Below are 16,968 nucleotides of genomic sequence, written 5' to 3'. Positions count from 1 at the left end.
ACAGCTGGACACGCAGGGTGGCAGCGCACAGCGGACATGTGGCACAGGGATGGCAGCACGAGAGGGACACGGGGATGGCAGCACAAGGGGACACAGGACAGGGTTGGCGACATGGGGACGGGGGGCAGTGGGGATGGCAGCACAAGGGGGACACGGAACAGGGCTGGTGACACGGGGACACAGAGCAGCGGGGATGGCAGCACAAGAGGGACACGGGACAGGGTTGGTCACAGCTGGACAGGCGGGGTGGGAGCACACAGTGGACATGTGGCACAGGGATGGCAGCACGAGAGGGACACGGGGATGGCAGCACAAGGGGACACAGGACAGGGCTGGTGACACGGGGACACAGAGCAGCGGGGATGGCAGCACAAGAGGGACACGGGGACGGCAGCACAAGGGGGACACGGGGCAGGGCTGGTCACAGCTGGACACGCGGGGTGGCAGCGCACAGCAGAGGGGACATAGGGGGGGCAGCACAAGGGGACACGGGGCAGGGCTGGTGACACGGGGGCACAGCAGCAGGGATGGCAGCACAAGGGGGACACGGGACAGAGTTGGTCACAGCTGGACACGCGGGGTGGCAGCGCACAGCAGATGTGGCACAGGGATGGCAGCATGGTGGGGACACCGGGATAGCAGCAGAGGATAGATACAGGGGCAGTGGGACATGGGGGACAACAGGGACAGGGCAGCAGGGATGGCAGCACAAGGGGGACACGGGGATGGCAGCACACAGGGGACACGGGACAGGGATCGCAACACATGGGTGACACCGGGATGGTGACAGAGGCGGGACACTGGGCACGGGGGATGGCAGCACATGGAGGACACGGCACAGGGATGGTGGCCCGTGGGGGACACAGAAGGAACAAGTGGCACTGCCTGGACCAGCAGGGACTGAGGATGGCAGCACAGGGGACAAGGGACACTGCTAGCAGTGCTCTGGGGGTGGCAGGACCCTGCGAGGGACACGTGTCACATGTCAAGTGACTGCCCCAGCAGGACAAGGGACAGGCTTGCAGCACAATCCCATGGAGCTTCCCGTGGCTCTGGGTGGCCCTTGGACTCTGGCACTGGGACAGACCTCGTGTTCCCAAAGTCAGGAATGTCACTTGTCCCCTCAAAGCACAGTCCAATGGAGCTTCCAGCGTCCCTTGGTGGCCCCAGACCTTGGACTCTGGCACTGGGACAGACCTCGTGTTCCCAAAGTCAGAAATGTCACCTGTCCCCATGCCAGGCCACGCTCAGGAATGTCACCTGGGCTAAAGCGACCTGGGCAAGGAAAGAGGGATAAAATCCATCCCAAACCAGCAATTCCTGGATGCTTCCTGGTTGTTCATCCTGGCTTTTTTGTAGGGAGTGACTGGGGTCTCTAAACCTTGGGAAAGGTGACTGGAAACACCCTGAGACCTTCATCCCAACCCCAAAATTCAGGTCCATGTCTTGAGATCTTTCCTTCCAGGAAGGATGGGGAAATCATGGAATGATTTAGGTTGGAAGAGACCTTAAATATCTCATTCCAATCCTCTTCCACTAGCCCAGGTTGCTCCAACATCCCAAAATCTCCCATCAAATCCCCCTGGAGAAGCTGCACCCCAGGGAAAAACCCACGACCCAACGTGCACTCCCAATGTTCATCTTTATTAATTCCAGGTTCGGATCAGGGGGATACAGTTTTCCCTTCTAAATCTTGTTAAAAGCAGCAATATCCACGCTCTGCACCTGGAAGGGGACAAAAGCTGGAGTCATCCAGGTGTTCCCAGGAAAACACACCTGAGTTAACCCCCTCCCGTGGGTTCCAGGCCCTTCCCACATCCCATCCCAAGACTTACGTAGTCCTCAAACTTGGTGATCTCCTCCTCCAGGATGTCTGTCCCGACCTTCTCGTCCTCCACCACGCACTGGATCTGGAGTTTCTTGATGCCGTATCCGACTGGGACCAGTTTGGAGGCTCCCCACACCAACCCGTCCATGTGGATGGAGCGGACGCACTCCTCCATCTTGGCCATGTCGGTCTCGTCGTCCCACTGGAAAAGTGGGAATTGGGGAGGTTTTAGTGTTTTCCTGGAGACCATCAGCAGCTCCAAGTGACATCTCTGGGAATGTCACGACTGAGCCAAAGTTTCTTGGCTGGAAAAGGCTCCAGGAGACCTCAGAGCCCCTTTCCAGTGCCTCAAGGAGATCCAAGACTTTGGACAAGGATGGAGTGACAGGACAAGGGGGAACAGTTTTAAACTGGAATGGGGTAAGATTAAATGGGATATTGGGAAGAAATTCCTCCCTGGGGGGGTGGTGAGGCCCTGGAATGGAATTCCCACAGAAGCTTTGGCTGCCCCATCCCTGGAAGTGTCCAAGTCCAGGTTGGAGCAACCTGGGATAGTGGAAAGTGTCCCTGCCTATGGAATGAGTTGGGATTTAAGGTCCCATCCATCCAAACCCATCCCAGGCTTCCACGGCAACAAATCCCACCTGGCTCCCAGCCCTCGTTTGGAATTCCACAGGTGCCACCACCACCACCCACACGGATGAGAGGATTCCCAGCCCCACTCCTAGAGCTCCCAAATCCCCAGATCCCACTCACTGGCTTCACATCCAGCAGGATGGAAGACTTGGCGATGAGCCCCGGCTTCTTGGCCTTCTTCTCCGCGTACTGCCGGAGCCGCTCTTCCCGGACTTTGGCAGCTTCCTGGTCTTCCTCCTCATCGTCGCTCCCAAAAAGGTCAATGTCATCATCCTCATCATCCTCAGCAGCGGCTGGCTCGGCTTTCTTGGCCGGGAGCTCCACTTTTTTGGAGGGAAGGCTGAACGGTTCCACTTTCTTCACCGGATCCGAGGTTTTTTTAAGGGAAAAAGAGGGAAAATATTAACCCAGAGTTGGAGCAGAGCAGCCAAAAAAAAGCTCAGGAATGGGAATCTCCACTGCTCAGGACACGCTGTGGGGTTTATATGGATGTAACAGAACAGGACGTCTGTCCACATGGATCTTTGGTTACGATTCCTGGAGAGAAATTCCAGCATTTTTCCAAGGCTCACCTGGGTTGGAGGAACAGATGAGGGCTGGTGGGAAGTTGAGGATTTCTCCAGAGCGTTCAGGCGGCTTTCCAGCTTGAAAATGGCCATCTGGAGGTCTGCAACCACTGGGAAAAGGAGGGAAAAGTAGGAAAAATGACCCATCAATTCCCAGCTGTGTGTCAGGTCTCCAGCTAGGAGAAGGAATTCTCCACTCACCACTGCGGAGGTTCTGGTTTTCCACTTCCAGGTGGGAAATTCGGGACAGGAGCTCATTTTGGTCACCAGCAGCTCCAGAGGGGGTTGTGCTTGCACTCTGCAACGAGGAAAACACGGATGAAGTTGAGTTGTTCCCCCTCCTCCTGAAAAATCCATGAAGCAAAGCAGAGTCGTGTCTTCAGGGAGAGAAGGAATTTCAGGAGCTGAACTAAAACCAAGGATATTTTCTCTAAATTAGGATAGAAACTAATGGAGCAGCTCTATAAAATGAAGCATGGACTAAATCCCGAGGTATTTCAGCTGGCACCAAGGAGCAAAGGATAAAATCACTTTTCCCACTCTCAGATCCCAAATTGCCACTAAAACCACATAAAATTTATATAAAATTTCACACCAAGCCCCTTAAAAATCTTGGGAGTCCCTTGGTCTCCTCTCCCAACCCACTGAGGGACAGGAATGACCTGCCTAAGGTAACACCGGGAAAGCTGGAAAGATCCCAGGAATTCTAGACTCCCACCTTCCCCAGCCCAGCCTTTAATTCCTAACAATTGCAATCTGCTTTAACACATCCTGAGGGAATAATTATTCCAACTCTGGTTTCAATGGATTTTTGACACCAAAAAAAAAAAAAAGAGATTTTTCTTTTTTGTTTTATGCTAACGAGGTTCCTTATCCATCAATTCCAGGCAACAAAGGGAAAGAAAATAACAGGATTTGCCCTTGAATTGTCATTTCTAAGTGAAGAGAGAATAATTTATTCTCTTTTATTCCAGTGTGGAATCTCAGCAATCATGTAAGATGGGAAGAGGGAAAAGCAGGGATAAGATGAAGAATACAAGGCACAAGGAAAGGTCTGAATCATGGAATGGTTTGGGTTGGGATTTTAAGGATCTTCCAGACAATGTTCCACTATTTAATGCTAAGGAGGTTCCTTATCCATCAATTCCAGGCAACAAAGGGAAAGAAAATAACAGGATTTGCCCTTGAATTGTCATTTCTAAGTGAAGAGAGAATAATTTATTCTCTTTTATTCCAGTGTGGAATCTCAGCAATCATGTAAGATGGGAAGAGGGAAAAGCAGGGATAAGATGAAGAATACAAGGTACAAGGAAAGGTCTGAATCATGGAATGGTTTGGGTTGGGATTTTAAGGATCTTCCAGACAATGTTCCACTACCCCAAGCTGTTCCAAGCCCTGTCCACTTTGACCTCGGACACTTCCAGGGATGAGGCTGGGAAATCCCAAAGGGGCAGGAAAAAATTCCATCTCAGCTGCAGATTCAGGCTCAGGAAGGTGAGGGCAGATCCCTGGACACGGAGCTGGGATGGGATCCCATTATCCAGGTTCATCCCAGTGCCAAACCCTGAGGAAGGAGAACTTGCTCCACATCCTCATCCCGCCAAATCCTCTCCCGTTTTTCCACAGGCTCCATCCATGCACGGCTCACTTACGGCGGAGCGTCCCGACTGTTTCTTGGGACGGGCACAAGGAGCTTCCTTGCTCCGAGCAGGGGTCTTCTGCTGCAGGGTGGGAAAAAGTTTGGGAAGATGGGAAAAGGTTTCGCAATTCCAGAGGGAACTCAAGCGCAGGGAAGAGCCGCATGCAAGGGGAAGTTACGGAGCGGTGGGAAAACAGCCTTGCACTGCAAACGTTCCCCCAGGAATTCTGGGGTCTTCTCCAGGAACATCTTGTTGTCTGCAGGGAGCTCATGCTGTGGGCTCATCACACCATGCCTGATGCTCCAAGGATGGGAATCATGGAATTACAGAGGTGGGAAAATCCCTCTGAGCTCATCGGGTCCAAGAGTTCCCCCAAGGCCACCACGGAGCGCGTCCCCAAGTGCCATATCCACAGGGATGTCAAATCCCTCCAGGAATGGGGACTCCACCTCTGGGCCAGGGCTGGACAGCCCTTTCCACGAGGAATTTTCCTAATATTCCAGCTAAATTTCCCCTCTGGTGGTTTCCTCTCATCCTGTCATTCCCTGGGAGCAGATCCCGATTCCCACTTGGGAATCCTGTCAGGGATTTGTGGAAGTGAGAAGGTCCCCCCTGAACCTCCTGTTTTTCCCAGGCTGAGCCCTCCCAGCTCCCACAGCTGCTCCTGGTGCTCCAGACCCTTCCCAATCCATTCCCTTCCCTGGACACACTCCAGCCCTCAATGTCCTTTTTGTCCCAGGATTTGAGGTGCCCCAGCAGTGCCAGCACTGGGAGAGGAGATTTCTCTTCCCTGTTCATAATAATTCCTCAAAAAAATTTAAAAAAGAAGGAAAAGCATGGAAAGAGCAAAGGATACCTGTCCCAAGCTGAAGCAATCAAGAGATCTTAATTGGAACCCATAAGACAATGCAAGAGGCACAACCATGTCCCAAATCCTTAAAAATTATGGAAAATATTGCCTTTATGAGACTGTGAGATGCTCCCTGAGGAGAGGATGCTCCAAGCTTTGGGAATGTGGGCACTACACTTACATTACAGCACACAAAAACCATTCCCTCTTCCAACTTCCAGCTCCAAACAATCATCCATAAATTTTATCAGGGATAAGAATTCAAAATTCCACAGGTGGGGAGCTCCACAGCATCACTTCCCTCCCTTCCTCTGCTCTCTTGTATAAAGCCTTCAAATCCTTTATTTTTAATCCATGATTTTTTGTGCTGAAAACACCTCAAAGCTGCAGCCTGTCTCAAATATTCTGGGCAGCAGAAGTGCTTGGGAAAGCTGGAATTGTGCATAAACTTAATTATCCACACAAATCAAATCCCTGGGAATTATGAAGGGCACAAAACAGGAGTTTGGCAGAACAACTTGGTGCATAAACATCTGTTATTCCCTGAGGTTTGAATCCCTAAAATACATTTTAAATATCAGAGACAATAATTTTTTTTTCTCACGCTCAGGTGGAATTTCCTGTTCTACTTCCTGCTTTTCCTCCTAATTGAGGAACTCCAGACTCTCATCATATTCCACGTGCTCATTCCCACATTTTATGTTATGACACAATCCCAGCCTGAAATTCCCAGCAAAAATGCACTAAACTCCCATTTTCCCATCTTTTCACAGCCAGCTCTTCCCTTGCCACATCCTAAGACCCCTCACAGTAACTCTGGAGAAAGAAAAGACAAAAATCCTGGGATTTTTGCTCTTCCCACTTTTCTCTGGATTACACAGCATAAATTTTGGGGGTTGGGAATGCAAGGAAGAAGTTTAGGAATGCTCTAAAGTCCAACCTGGTTATCCACCATTTATGATGATCCTTGAGGGATATTCCAACTATTTCTTCAGCCATGTGGAAGATCCAACCCCTTTCCCAGGAACATAAAATATCCAGCATTTTTTTACATCCAGCACTAATCCCCAAAAACGTCTCCAAACAACTTATATCCCAAAATTCTTATCCTGGCTTGGGGCTGTTGCTTTACCAATTCCCTGTTACAGCACCTGGATAATCCAATCTTCTGTGATTCTCTCCCAAAAAAAGCTCTTTAACAGGAGTCAGGAAAGAAATTCCACATCTTTGGCAAAACACTCTGGAAGATGAGGATAAGCAGCACTTCCAGGTGATTTGGGTTTAGATTCCCTGCCCCTTGCCCAATTCCAAAAGTTCTTCCCAAAGGAACTTTTTACCTTTTTTGGGATGGGGGCCTCCTTTAGCCATATTTTTTGTATAAAATGAGCCAGTTCCTGAAAATTTTTCCTTAAGCTGTTGACTGAAATCCTGATTCCTTATATTAATCCCAAATGCCTGGCTCCTTTCTGCTGGTATAAGGAGGAATATGGAATATTCCCCTTGGGAAAGGGGGAATTCCTTGTTATTGCCTGATATTGGACTGATCAAAGATAGAAGCTGAGGGTGCTTGGGAATTGAGGCCAAACAATGGATGGATTCCTTTAGGAGTCCCTCTGCAGAAGCAGGAAATCAATACACCTGGGCTGTATTCCATGGATTTTCCTTTCCCATAAATCCACTCATTAGTATTTTAACTTCCTTTAACAAAAATGAAGATTATTTTTTTAACTGTCTTGTCAGCACTCAGCACAAAAACACCTCCACAAAGTACATTCCCGAGCTCCTCCAGGATGCTCCAGCCTCGGAGCTTGTAGCCAAGCTGAATTCCCTGGATGCAGCAGATGGAAAATACAACTTTTTTGGGTTGGTTTTTTTTTTTTTTTGCACATCCCCTAAACCGGAAGCAAAACAGGGAAGAGAAGGTGGCAGCCCAGTGTATCCCAAAAAAACAGCCACACGCTCAGCCAGTTGGAACCTGTTAGTTAAGACCCATGGGAACATCCCACCAGGAAAAGCCCAAAAAACAAAAACAAAAACAAAAAAACCCAACAAAACCAACAACAAAAAAAACCAAAAAAAAAAAAGAAAAAAGAAAAAAGGGAAGGAAAAGCCCAATTCAGGGAATTCTTTCAACCCAAATCCAGTTTTGGCAGCACTGCGGGCGAGCAGCGCGTGGGGACGGGGCGGAGCTGGCTGCACACCTTGGTCTTCTCCTCTAGCTTCCAACCAAGAAGCCAAACGGTCTATGGGATTAGAATTCCATAAAAAGAAAAAAAAATAAAAATGGGATGCAGGAAGCCAGCTGGTGAGAGCTTGGGTACTCACTCCGGCCAGCGATTTCTGGATATTCTCCCTGGCTCTGGCAATGTCGCGGAGGATCGTGCTGGCTCCGTTCTCCTGCAAACAGCGCAGAAAGAACCAAGAGTTTCTTTTTTAAAAAAAAATATTGAAACATGGAGGGGGAAAAAAAATTCATCAGGGAAGTGTAAAAAAAAAACACAATGAAAGGAAGGATCGAGGGAATTGGGAAAATTGGGAATTGTTCTTTCCATGATTCAGTGATTTTTGCGGTAAGGATTGGGGCTAAATTGGGCAGTCCCTGGTCACGTGTCCAGAAGGATCATCCAGTCAAAGAGCTTTTAAATTCCCTATAATTACCCTGAAAAGTTTGGGATGCTGCCAGGAGGTTGGAGTGACTCCAGAACTCCTTAAAAACCCAGCCTCCAGCAGGATTTTTCCATACTATTACCTGAGTTCAGGCAGGAAGTGACAACCCTGACTCTGCTCTATCCAGAGGTGGGGACCCAGAACACCTGGAATTTTTTCCCTATGCTCCTGCTGCCATGCCTTAGCCTGGATTTCAAGATTCCCTCCCTGGAAATTCCATCATCTGTTCACTCCTTGCCTTTCCCAGACTGCAACCCCTCCCCATCAGCAAGATCCAAGATGTAAAATTTCCCACAAACCCCCAAACCCTGAGTTAAACAGAAAATAAAGGACAAACAGCCTGGACACATCCAGGTGGGCTCCACTTCCTGCTACTTCCAAAGAGGTTTTAAGACTATTTTTCCATGGGGGAAGTGCCTGATAAATTCCTGTAAACATCCCCCAAACCACCTCTCCCACACCAAACTCCTTCACTGGAAGCTCCTGATGTGCCTTGAAATAGTTGAGCTGTTCCAAGAGGTTTTCACTCCAAAACCTACTTCCAGCACTCATCCAGAGCTCCCAATTTTTTTTATTCCCGGTCTCCCAGGTGCTGTGCCAGAACCTAAGCCAGGATGGGCAGCAGGAATAGCTGGAATGTGCCTAAAAGTTAGAATTCCAGCAAAAAGCTTCCCTGTAAACACTTGGAAAGAGGCACAGAACACACAGCATTCCAAAGGCACAAGCAGTTAGGAGCAGGAAGAGGTTAGGAAAGCTCTGAACCTTGGAACAGGAATAATTTTGGGATAATATGGAAGCTGGAAATATTTCAGCTCAGCAGGATCATGCTTCCCCCTCCCCAACTCACCGGTACCACGAACAGTCTTCCACTGGAACACCTGGAATATTTCCAGGAGTGCAAAGAGAGGGATAAAAAAATCCCCCCCCAAAAATCCTTGCAGCTGTGGTGCCTCTGCTCAAACTTTAGGTTTGTATTCCCTTGGAATATCCCAAAGGACTGCTCCAAAATGGAAGCAACGCAGCATTTTCCCTGGATGAAGTGGGACAGGGATGCTCTTAGCCAATAAAATTGGGGATTTAGGGATTTCCAGCTCAAATTGTGGCCCCCACAAATTAAGGATAACTTCCGGAAGCTGGGACTGATTCACCTGTTAGAAGGACAACTGATCTCCCAATTCCTTGGGATCAAATCCTTCAGATTCCACAGAAAACAAGGAAAAAAAAAAAAAAACCGAATGGATCTTAAACAGCTTAGAGAGCTCCAGGAAGATTTGGGGGAAAAAATAGCACCGAGAGTGGAAATCCCACAAAAATCCAGGTGGATCATGTCCTTTGACTTACTCTGGAATTCCTGGGATTGGGAATTACCTGCTGGCGGGAGGGGCCACCCATGGGGCCGTTCATCTGCTCGTAGAACCTTCGCTCGGCGTCGTCGTATTTGAACTTCTCGAACCAGATCTTGTCGTGCAGGAAGTAATCCACAGCCATTTTCCTGGGAAAATATTCCACAAAAAGTGAATTCCCGCAGGGATTGAAGGTTAACAGCCCGTCAGGAGCGGTTTCTGTGCCTGCAGCTCGGCTTGGCTGCGGATTTAAGTATCCAGGATCCTCTTAAAAAAGCAGGACAGATTAATCACCCACCTGCCTGACCTGGGTGTGGAGTGGGGATGGGATGAATCAGCTGATCCAGACTTTATTCCACAAAAAAAAAAAATCCAAAAAAACCCCAGGATTTTCTAGTTCATGCTGAGGAAAATGTCTTGTGTAGGAGAATAAAAAGGGAATTGAAATAATGGAATAGTTTGGGTTGGAAAAGACCATGAAGATAATTTAGTTCCAGCCCCCTGCCATGGGACACCTTCCACTATCCCAGGTTGCTCCAAGCCTCATCCAATTTTTCCCTGGATACTTCTAAGGATGGGGCATCCACAAGATCACTGGGAAATCTTTATTAAAAAAGATAAGCAACACTTGAGAGGGGACAGACCTGGCACTACAGGGAAAAACAGCAACAAACACCCCAAATCCTGCTGGGAAACAGGGGATTTTTATGGAGCAGCTTCCAAAGGTGAGTTAAATCCTTAATTTGAAGGGAAACAGGGAAACAGAGCCCTCAAAAAGGAGGAAAAGAGGAAGTGCCCTGAATTCCAGCAAGGGACAGAGACAGCAGAAGTTTGAGGAGGTGGAGAGCAGCACAAGAAAACCACAACTGGAGCAGGCTCCACAAAGCCTCTCCTCATCATCCCAAATCCCACAGTTTTCCAAAAAAAACCACTTCCATGGTAGCTAGAGATCATTTTCCTGAAATCAAATCCTTCCTTATCTGCCCACTTGGAAGAGACCAAAGCCCACCAGACACAGGAGCTGCAGCAAAACAAATTTGCACACCCAAATCTCCAGCACCTGCTGGAATTCCAACCAGGATCATTCGCAGAAAATCCCAAATACAGACAAATTTATCCCACTTTTTTACGTGCATGTTCCCAAATATCCAGTTATGACCAGCTAAAGAGAAAATAATCCCAAACAGGACCAGGTGAAAGGTATTTGACCCCTAAATCCCTTGACACAAAGATCCTAAAAGCTTTCCAACAAATCCCAACAAAATTCATGGATCAGAAGTGTCAGAAATAAGGACGGATGCTCCAAGAGTCTTTTTTTCCAGGAATATCCGTCTCCACCTTAGCTCTGCCTTTGGAAAGACCCAAGGGCATTCCAAAAATTAACAGACTGGATTAGAAGTTCCCTCAAAAAAACCAAACTACAGCACATGCTCCCACCAGAGTGATTCCCTAAATGGTATTCCAGTCACTTCCAAACCTTCTTCAAGCTGGATCCTGGTTATGATGCAGATTTTTATATGGAATGAGAGGATGGAAAGGAGGATGGTGCTGAATCCATGCAAAAAGGGGGATAATGAGCTCATTTCCCAGCCCTGCCTTTAAACATTCAACCTTTAACTCCATACAAACACAGCCTTTATCCACCAGAATTCCTCAGGAAAAGGGAATTCCTTGAAGGATTTTCCCCCCTGCCCACCAGGATCATCTCCAAGTCCACCCAGTCTTCTCCACATGCAAATTCCTTTTGGCTCAATCCCGACCTGGCTGTTTTTTGGGTTTTTTTGCATGGGTGTTACCCCCAAAGAAACTTCTCCTACTTCGTTTCCGGAGCGGGAATGCTCGGAGCAGCTGGATGGGAGGGATTTTCTGCAGCAGATTCCTGGATCCCTGTTTTCTCCGCTGCTCTGGCCGCTTCCAAGGCGAAATATCTGGATTCAGCCCTGTCGTAGGTCACCTTATTCAGCCACACGGATTCACTGTCCTTGTGCAGGAAAAAGCAGGTGGGATTTTCCTTGGGAATATCAGGGAGCTCAGGGTTGGTGGAGGCGATTCCTGTTTCCTTCCCAGGGTTGTGGTTCTTGGATTCTTCCGGGCAGCCACGTTGGGTTTTATCCGAGGGGTGCCCATCCAACATCTTCTCATAAAAATTCTTCTCAGCATCATCGTAGAGAGGCTTTTCCAGCCACACCTCGGATGCCAGAACTTCCCAGTTGGAAATCTGCGGCTTCCCGTTGACCGTCTGCTGGTCGGAGCTGGGCAAACTGGGAACGGAGGCCACGGGAGAGTTGGGAATGCCAGGAGCCAAGCCTGGCGTGGCAGGAGTGGGCAAGGCCGTGCCGTAGCCCTCATCCGGCGTTCCCAGCCTGGAATTCGCCCACGCGGATGGGATGGCCAGGACGTTGGGAGGAAGGAAAAACTGGGATTTCTCCATGAACGCCCTCTCGGCCTTATCGAAGTCAAACTTGTTGATCCAAACCCCTTGGACAACGTGGTGACAGGCGGCCAGGTTTCCGTGGGAACACGCCGGGAGCATCCTCACCTTGGGAATATCTTGGCTGGATTTCGACCTGGCCACGGCAGGAGATTCCTCAGCCATTTTCCCAGTCTCGGGTGATTCCCAACTCTGGGAATCCGCTAATTTTATCCTGTAGGCGCTCTCGGCGCGGTCGTACAAGGGCTTGTCAAACCACACGTGCTCCGCCGACATTCCCGCCAGGATCGCCTCCAGCTTGGAATCCTGAGCTTTGGCTTTCGGGGAGCGCTTCCTTTTCCTCTGCTTTTTGCCATTCCTGGGTTTTTTCGGGTCCCCCTTGAAGTCCCCCTCGATGGAATCCTCGTGGCAGATCCCGTTGACGGCCTCGGGCTCCGGCGCTTCCCGCTGCTCCGGCGCTTCCCGCGCGGCTTCGTCGTTCCGGTGTTTTTCCAGCCAAACTTTGTCCACGGAGCAGGGATTTTTCCGTGTCCTCATCTTCCCAAAAATAAATGGGCAGCATGGAGAGATAATAACAACAAATGCAGTGGCAGCAGAGCAAAGAAAGAGCATGCAGGAGATGTTTTTATCCACTAATATTCCCGGGAAAAAGAGCAAATATTCCATTTATTTCTCCTTTTTGGGATAAGCTTGAATTCCAAAGAATTCAATGCCTCCTAAAATATTCCTGCCAAGAATTCCCCCCATTACTTGAAATTTTAAGGCAAGAAAAAAAAAACAAAACAACAGGATTTTGTTCAAATCCTTGGGAATTATATGATATTATTCCAAGTTAGTGGGTTAGTCATTAATTATTTGTTACTTATTCCCAATTAGGCAAAATTTTGGGAAAATTGGCTCCAATTTTTGAGTTTTTGGAGGTTTACTCTTGATTGGGTTTTCATACTAAAAGGCAGCTGCTGAAAAAGTGGGATTGAATTTTGGGATATAATCCAAGTTATTGGCAAATTAAATTTGTCCAGGAGCTGGAAATCTCATGATTAATTCAATAATTAATTAATAAAAATTTACCTGTGGCAGACTGCCAAATAAAATTATCAGACAGATGAAATATCCTCAAAAGTTTGCAATTCCAATAATTCCTTGGAGATTTTGGAAGCCTCAAGTCCAAGGCTTAACTTTAAATTTCAGTTTAATTTTCAGTTGTCGTTTAATTTAAAATTTATTGATTAAAAATATAACATAAAATTTACACATAAATGCTTTTTTCAGGTCTTGAATATTTCCATTTAAATTCACATATTAATAAAGTTTTGCCTTTACACATTTAAATTGGTAAGAATTTAAGATATTAATTAGATTCCAGGTAGACAAATTATTAGAAATGGCAAAAGGAGATTTTTCTTTTTTTTTTCCCCTGGAGTTGGGAAACTTTGATGCAGCTAAAAATGCTTAAAAATTGAGATTTCAATTCTGAATTTAAAGAAAAAATCCAAAATTAAAACATATTTTGAATTTTTGAATTTATTTTATGTTTTTCTCCTTTATTTTATAGAGCAATAAATTTTTGTTAAGACCTTTACATAGAAATACATTTATTATAGTAAATAATGATTAAAACAAAAAAATTATAGAATTTTGCATTAAAAAAATCCTACAATTTCTTCATTTTAAAACTAAATTTAAAAGCTGCATTTTTTAAACTTAAATTCAAAATTTAATTTTGTTTTTAAAAAATTTTTTAAATTATTTCTCTCCAGTTTTTAAGCAGCTCCAAGCCCTGGAATTGCAACCCTCATGGATGAGGTGCATTATGGAGTAGGAATTCCATAATGAGGAACTCCCAGGAGATTCCCTCCCATTGCCAGAGCTGAAATTAATTTAAAAAAACTCTTTAAAATTAATTATTTCCAAGAAAACTCTGCAGAAATTTATGTAATAAATATCCCACTGGTGCTGACATTCCTGGATATTCCAGAATTCCCAAAAAAACCACATAACAAATAGAAGGTACTTACTTTTTTTGCTCCTATGGCAGCATTAAAAAAAAACACAACAGGATAAATTTAGAGAAGAATTCAAATTTTTATGGATGCAACAGCTCCTCATCCAAATAATTAATAATTAATGGGTTAATTAATTAACATATTAAGTTTGGAGCTGATGAACTTTCCAGAACTCCATGAAGTTTGTGAAGTCAACACGACAGAAAATGATTTATTTTCATTTTAATAACCAGAAAAAGAACATTATTGTGATGTTTTCCAAAAGGATTTTCCCATCCCAGCAGCCTGAGAATTCCCAACCTGCCATCCCAGTCCTGGCATGTGTTGATGGAATTCAGGATCCCAATTTTTGGGTGATTCCAAACATTCCTGCAGCACCTTTTTGCTTCCATGAGCAGCCAATGTTCAGTCCTGAAAAACCCCAAATTTCCAAGGAAATAAAGCTTCTAAACAAGGAAAAATTGGGGAAAAAAAAGTAATTTCTCTTCTGTGTCCATCAGTTTTCCTGGAAGAACCTGGGAAAAGGAATTTTAATCACACAAACCATCAACTTTCAACATTTTCCACTCAGAATTGCCATTTTTACCTCCACAAACACAAAGTTTTAGGATTAAAAACCATGCTGTGGCGTTGGGAATGTTCTCCACTGGGAAAAGTCACAGCCCAGAAATTCAGGATGAGTTCAAGAACCATCAGAGAAATCAAATCAAAATATTAACATTTGCATCTAACATTTTGTTCATTTAAAAGTAGATTTTCTGTTGGTTTAATTCCCTAAAATTGGCTCTTCCTAAATTCCTGCTGGCTTCATTCCCTAAAATTGGCTCTTCCTTAAATCAGAGATGTATCATCACCTTTGCTGTGAGACAAAGCTCCACATTCCAGGAAAACACCCCAATTCCCATCCCTGATCACCTAAAACCCACAACTTTCTGCTCCAAGCTGAAAATTCCTAATGAGACAACCATGGATATGGGAAATCAGTAGAAGGGAGAGATTTGGGAAGTGTCACCTTCAAGAGAAATAGGGGGAAAAAAAAAAAAAGTTGGGAATGAGCAGCTCAGGTGAGGAAAAATCCTACCTGAAGGTCAGGGAGAAATGGGACACACTTGGAAAGAATTACAGCAGAACAGCTCAGAAAAAAGGGAATTTCTCATCCCTAAGGATTGTGATTATCAGGATCCCAATCAATCCCAAATCATCGGTGACCTGGATGCGACGGAACAAATCCATCTGGGATTTCTGGGAACGCCGATGCAGCAGCCTCAGCAAGTTTAGTCAGGGATGTAATCCTTCAAAAAACCCCATGGAGCACAACAGCAGGCTCTGCCCGTTCCCAAAATAGTTTGGAAACGGATCCCTGAGCATCAAGATCCAAAAACAAAAAAAAAGAGAGAAGACAAATCCCACCAAGGTGACGGAAATTTGGGAAAAGCAGCACAAGGAAAGAGGGACGGGTGAGATAAGCAGAGCCCAGGTGCACCTGGAGTTGATTTTCCAGGTTTCCCAGCTCCAGGATAAGTTTGGAAAGGCAGCCAAAGGGGGTTGGGATATGGGATGGATCGGCTGCTCCGTGCCAGGACACGGCAGCAGCTCCAGTTTCCCTTTGCAGCAAGTGACTGGACAAAAAAAATCCCAGGAATGGGGGGAGGAGCAGATCCTTGAGGCACCTGGAGCAGCTGGGGAAGTATGGGATCCTTAAATTCCCTTTCTCACCGGGGCAGGAATAACATTGATCCCTTTCCCCCTCACCCCCAATCCAGACTTGGAGAGGTGAGGCTTTAATACATCAGGAATATTCCCAAAAAAACAGGGAATATGTCCCCAAAAATCTGTGGAAATCCACAAAGGTTTAGGGAGACCCCCACCCACCCCTTACCTGTAACAGAGAACTCCTAAATCCTGGGAAAGGAAAAGGACCAGATGGATATGGAGAATCCTAAAATCCCCCCTTCCCTGTGCCTGGCAAGGGGAAAGGGATCTCCCACACCCTCTTTTTTGGGATGTGAGGAGAGATCCCACAGGGAATGTAGAGGGGGCTTCCATATGCTCCTTCCCAGAACTTTTAAGGGAAAAGGAAGCTGAAACATTGGGAGTGGGGAGTGACACCACGACATTCCCTGGGATTTTAAGTGGGGAAAGTAATCCCAAGAAATAAGGGCACCCCCAAATCCTTTCCTTCAGGACTCTTAGGGACTCCCATGACCCCCTTTGCAGACCTACTAAGGGAAAAGGGACTGAAAACATGGGGAAAGGGGGGTTATCCCAGTATTCCATAGGATTCTAGGCATGGAAAAGTTATCCCAAAAGCCAAGAGCACCCCAAAGCTTTCCCTTCAGGACTCTGGGGGAATGGAATGGACCCTAAAGACAATGGGAGAAACCCCCAAACTCCCTTTTCTGAGGCTTTTACAGGGGGAGAGATCCCCACAACTCCCCTCGTCCCACCACTATGAGGGAAGCAGCCCCATTCCCTATGAGGAGACCCCCAAATCCCTCTTTCCGCAGGAAAAGTGCCCTCAAGAGAATAAAAGGGGTGAGCACAACCTCCTTCCTGGGGATTCTAAGATGATAAAGGAACCCTACACACCCTAAAGGGCCCCCTGAGCCCCTTCCCCACAAATATAATGAGGGTCCCCCCCACCTCCCGCCCTGGAGGGATAAAGGACACCCCGGAGACCCCGGAAACTCCCACTACCGAGGTTCAGGGAGGGGGATAAAGGACCCTAGCTGGGAATATAAAACTTCCTAGGGGCTGGAAACCAGGACTCACCGGCAGCTCTGACCCCTTAAGGCCCCTCCGCTCCCTTTGGCCGCCGCCGGGATAGAGAGGGGCGGCGTGCGCCGCGCGGAGGGTTATGGGGGAGGCGCGTACCACACGTGGCGCGCGGGGGGGTGGCGAAGGGAGTGCGATACGGGGAGACAGCGTGTCACACGCACAGCGCGGGGCCTGTCGCCCCCCACAATAAAAGAGACATGTGGAACATCACGGCAGGGTGGGA

The 16,968-nt window shown here is 47.1% G+C and overlaps 1 protein-coding gene across 8 annotated transcripts; it reads right to left on the bottom strand.

Moving 5' to 3' along the window:
- Positions 1–1,623: 1,623 nt before the first annotated feature.
- On the bottom strand, positions 1,624–16,885 carry EEF1D (eukaryotic translation elongation factor 1 delta). 8 transcript variants are annotated; one of them, XM_039714069.1, is made up of 11 exons: positions 14,346–14,357; positions 13,980–13,990; positions 11,348–12,498; positions 9,556–9,679; positions 7,846–7,917; positions 4,683–4,751; positions 3,232–3,328; positions 3,037–3,140; positions 2,585–2,821; positions 1,836–2,030; positions 1,624–1,725 (listed from the first exon to the last, which is right to left on the bottom strand). In XM_039714069.1, exons 3-11 carry the CDS (start codon positions 12,496–12,498, stop codon positions 1,687–1,689), a joined length of 2,088 nt encoding a protein of 695 aa, XP_039570003.1. In that variant the 5' UTR covers positions 13,980–13,990; positions 14,346–14,357; the 3' UTR covers positions 1,624–1,686. The 8 variants fall into 8 exon arrangements, with proteins under 8 accessions (XP_039570003.1, XP_039569966.1, XP_039570022.1 ...); XM_039714032.1 differs by lacking the exons at positions 13,980–13,990; positions 14,346–14,357 and having other exon boundaries at positions 4,683–4,748; positions 11,348–12,513; XM_039714088.1 differs by lacking the exons at positions 4,683–4,751; positions 11,348–12,498; positions 13,980–13,990; positions 14,346–14,357 and adding an exon at positions 16,740–16,885.
- Positions 16,886–16,968: the final 83 nt, after the last annotated feature.

Source organism: Passer montanus, unplaced genomic scaffold, assembly GCF_014805655.1.
Source record: "Passer montanus isolate IOZ18808 unplaced genomic scaffold, ASM1480565v1 scaffold100, whole genome shotgun sequence".
Taxonomy (NCBI): Eukaryota; Metazoa; Chordata; class Aves; order Passeriformes; family Passeridae; genus Passer; species Passer montanus.
This window is presented reverse-complemented; position numbering and strand designations above follow the sequence as displayed.

What these genes read in the sequence shown, in the direction of transcription:
- EEF1D (XM_039714069.1), bottom strand. Translation starts at nt 12,498, where the DNA reads ATGAGGACACGGAAAAATCCCTGCTCCGTGGACAAAGTTTGGCTGGAA. An exon ending in TCCAGAAATCGCTGGCCGGA is followed by an intron (nt 4,752 to 7,845) that starts GTGAGTACCCAA and finishes CCCACCCTGCAG; the next exon opens with CAGAAGACCCCTGCTCGGAG. An exon ending in TCACCAAGTTTGAGGACTAC is followed by an intron (nt 1,726 to 1,835) that starts GTAAGTCTTGGG and finishes GTCCCCTTCCAG; the next exon opens with GTGCAGAGCGTGGATATTGC.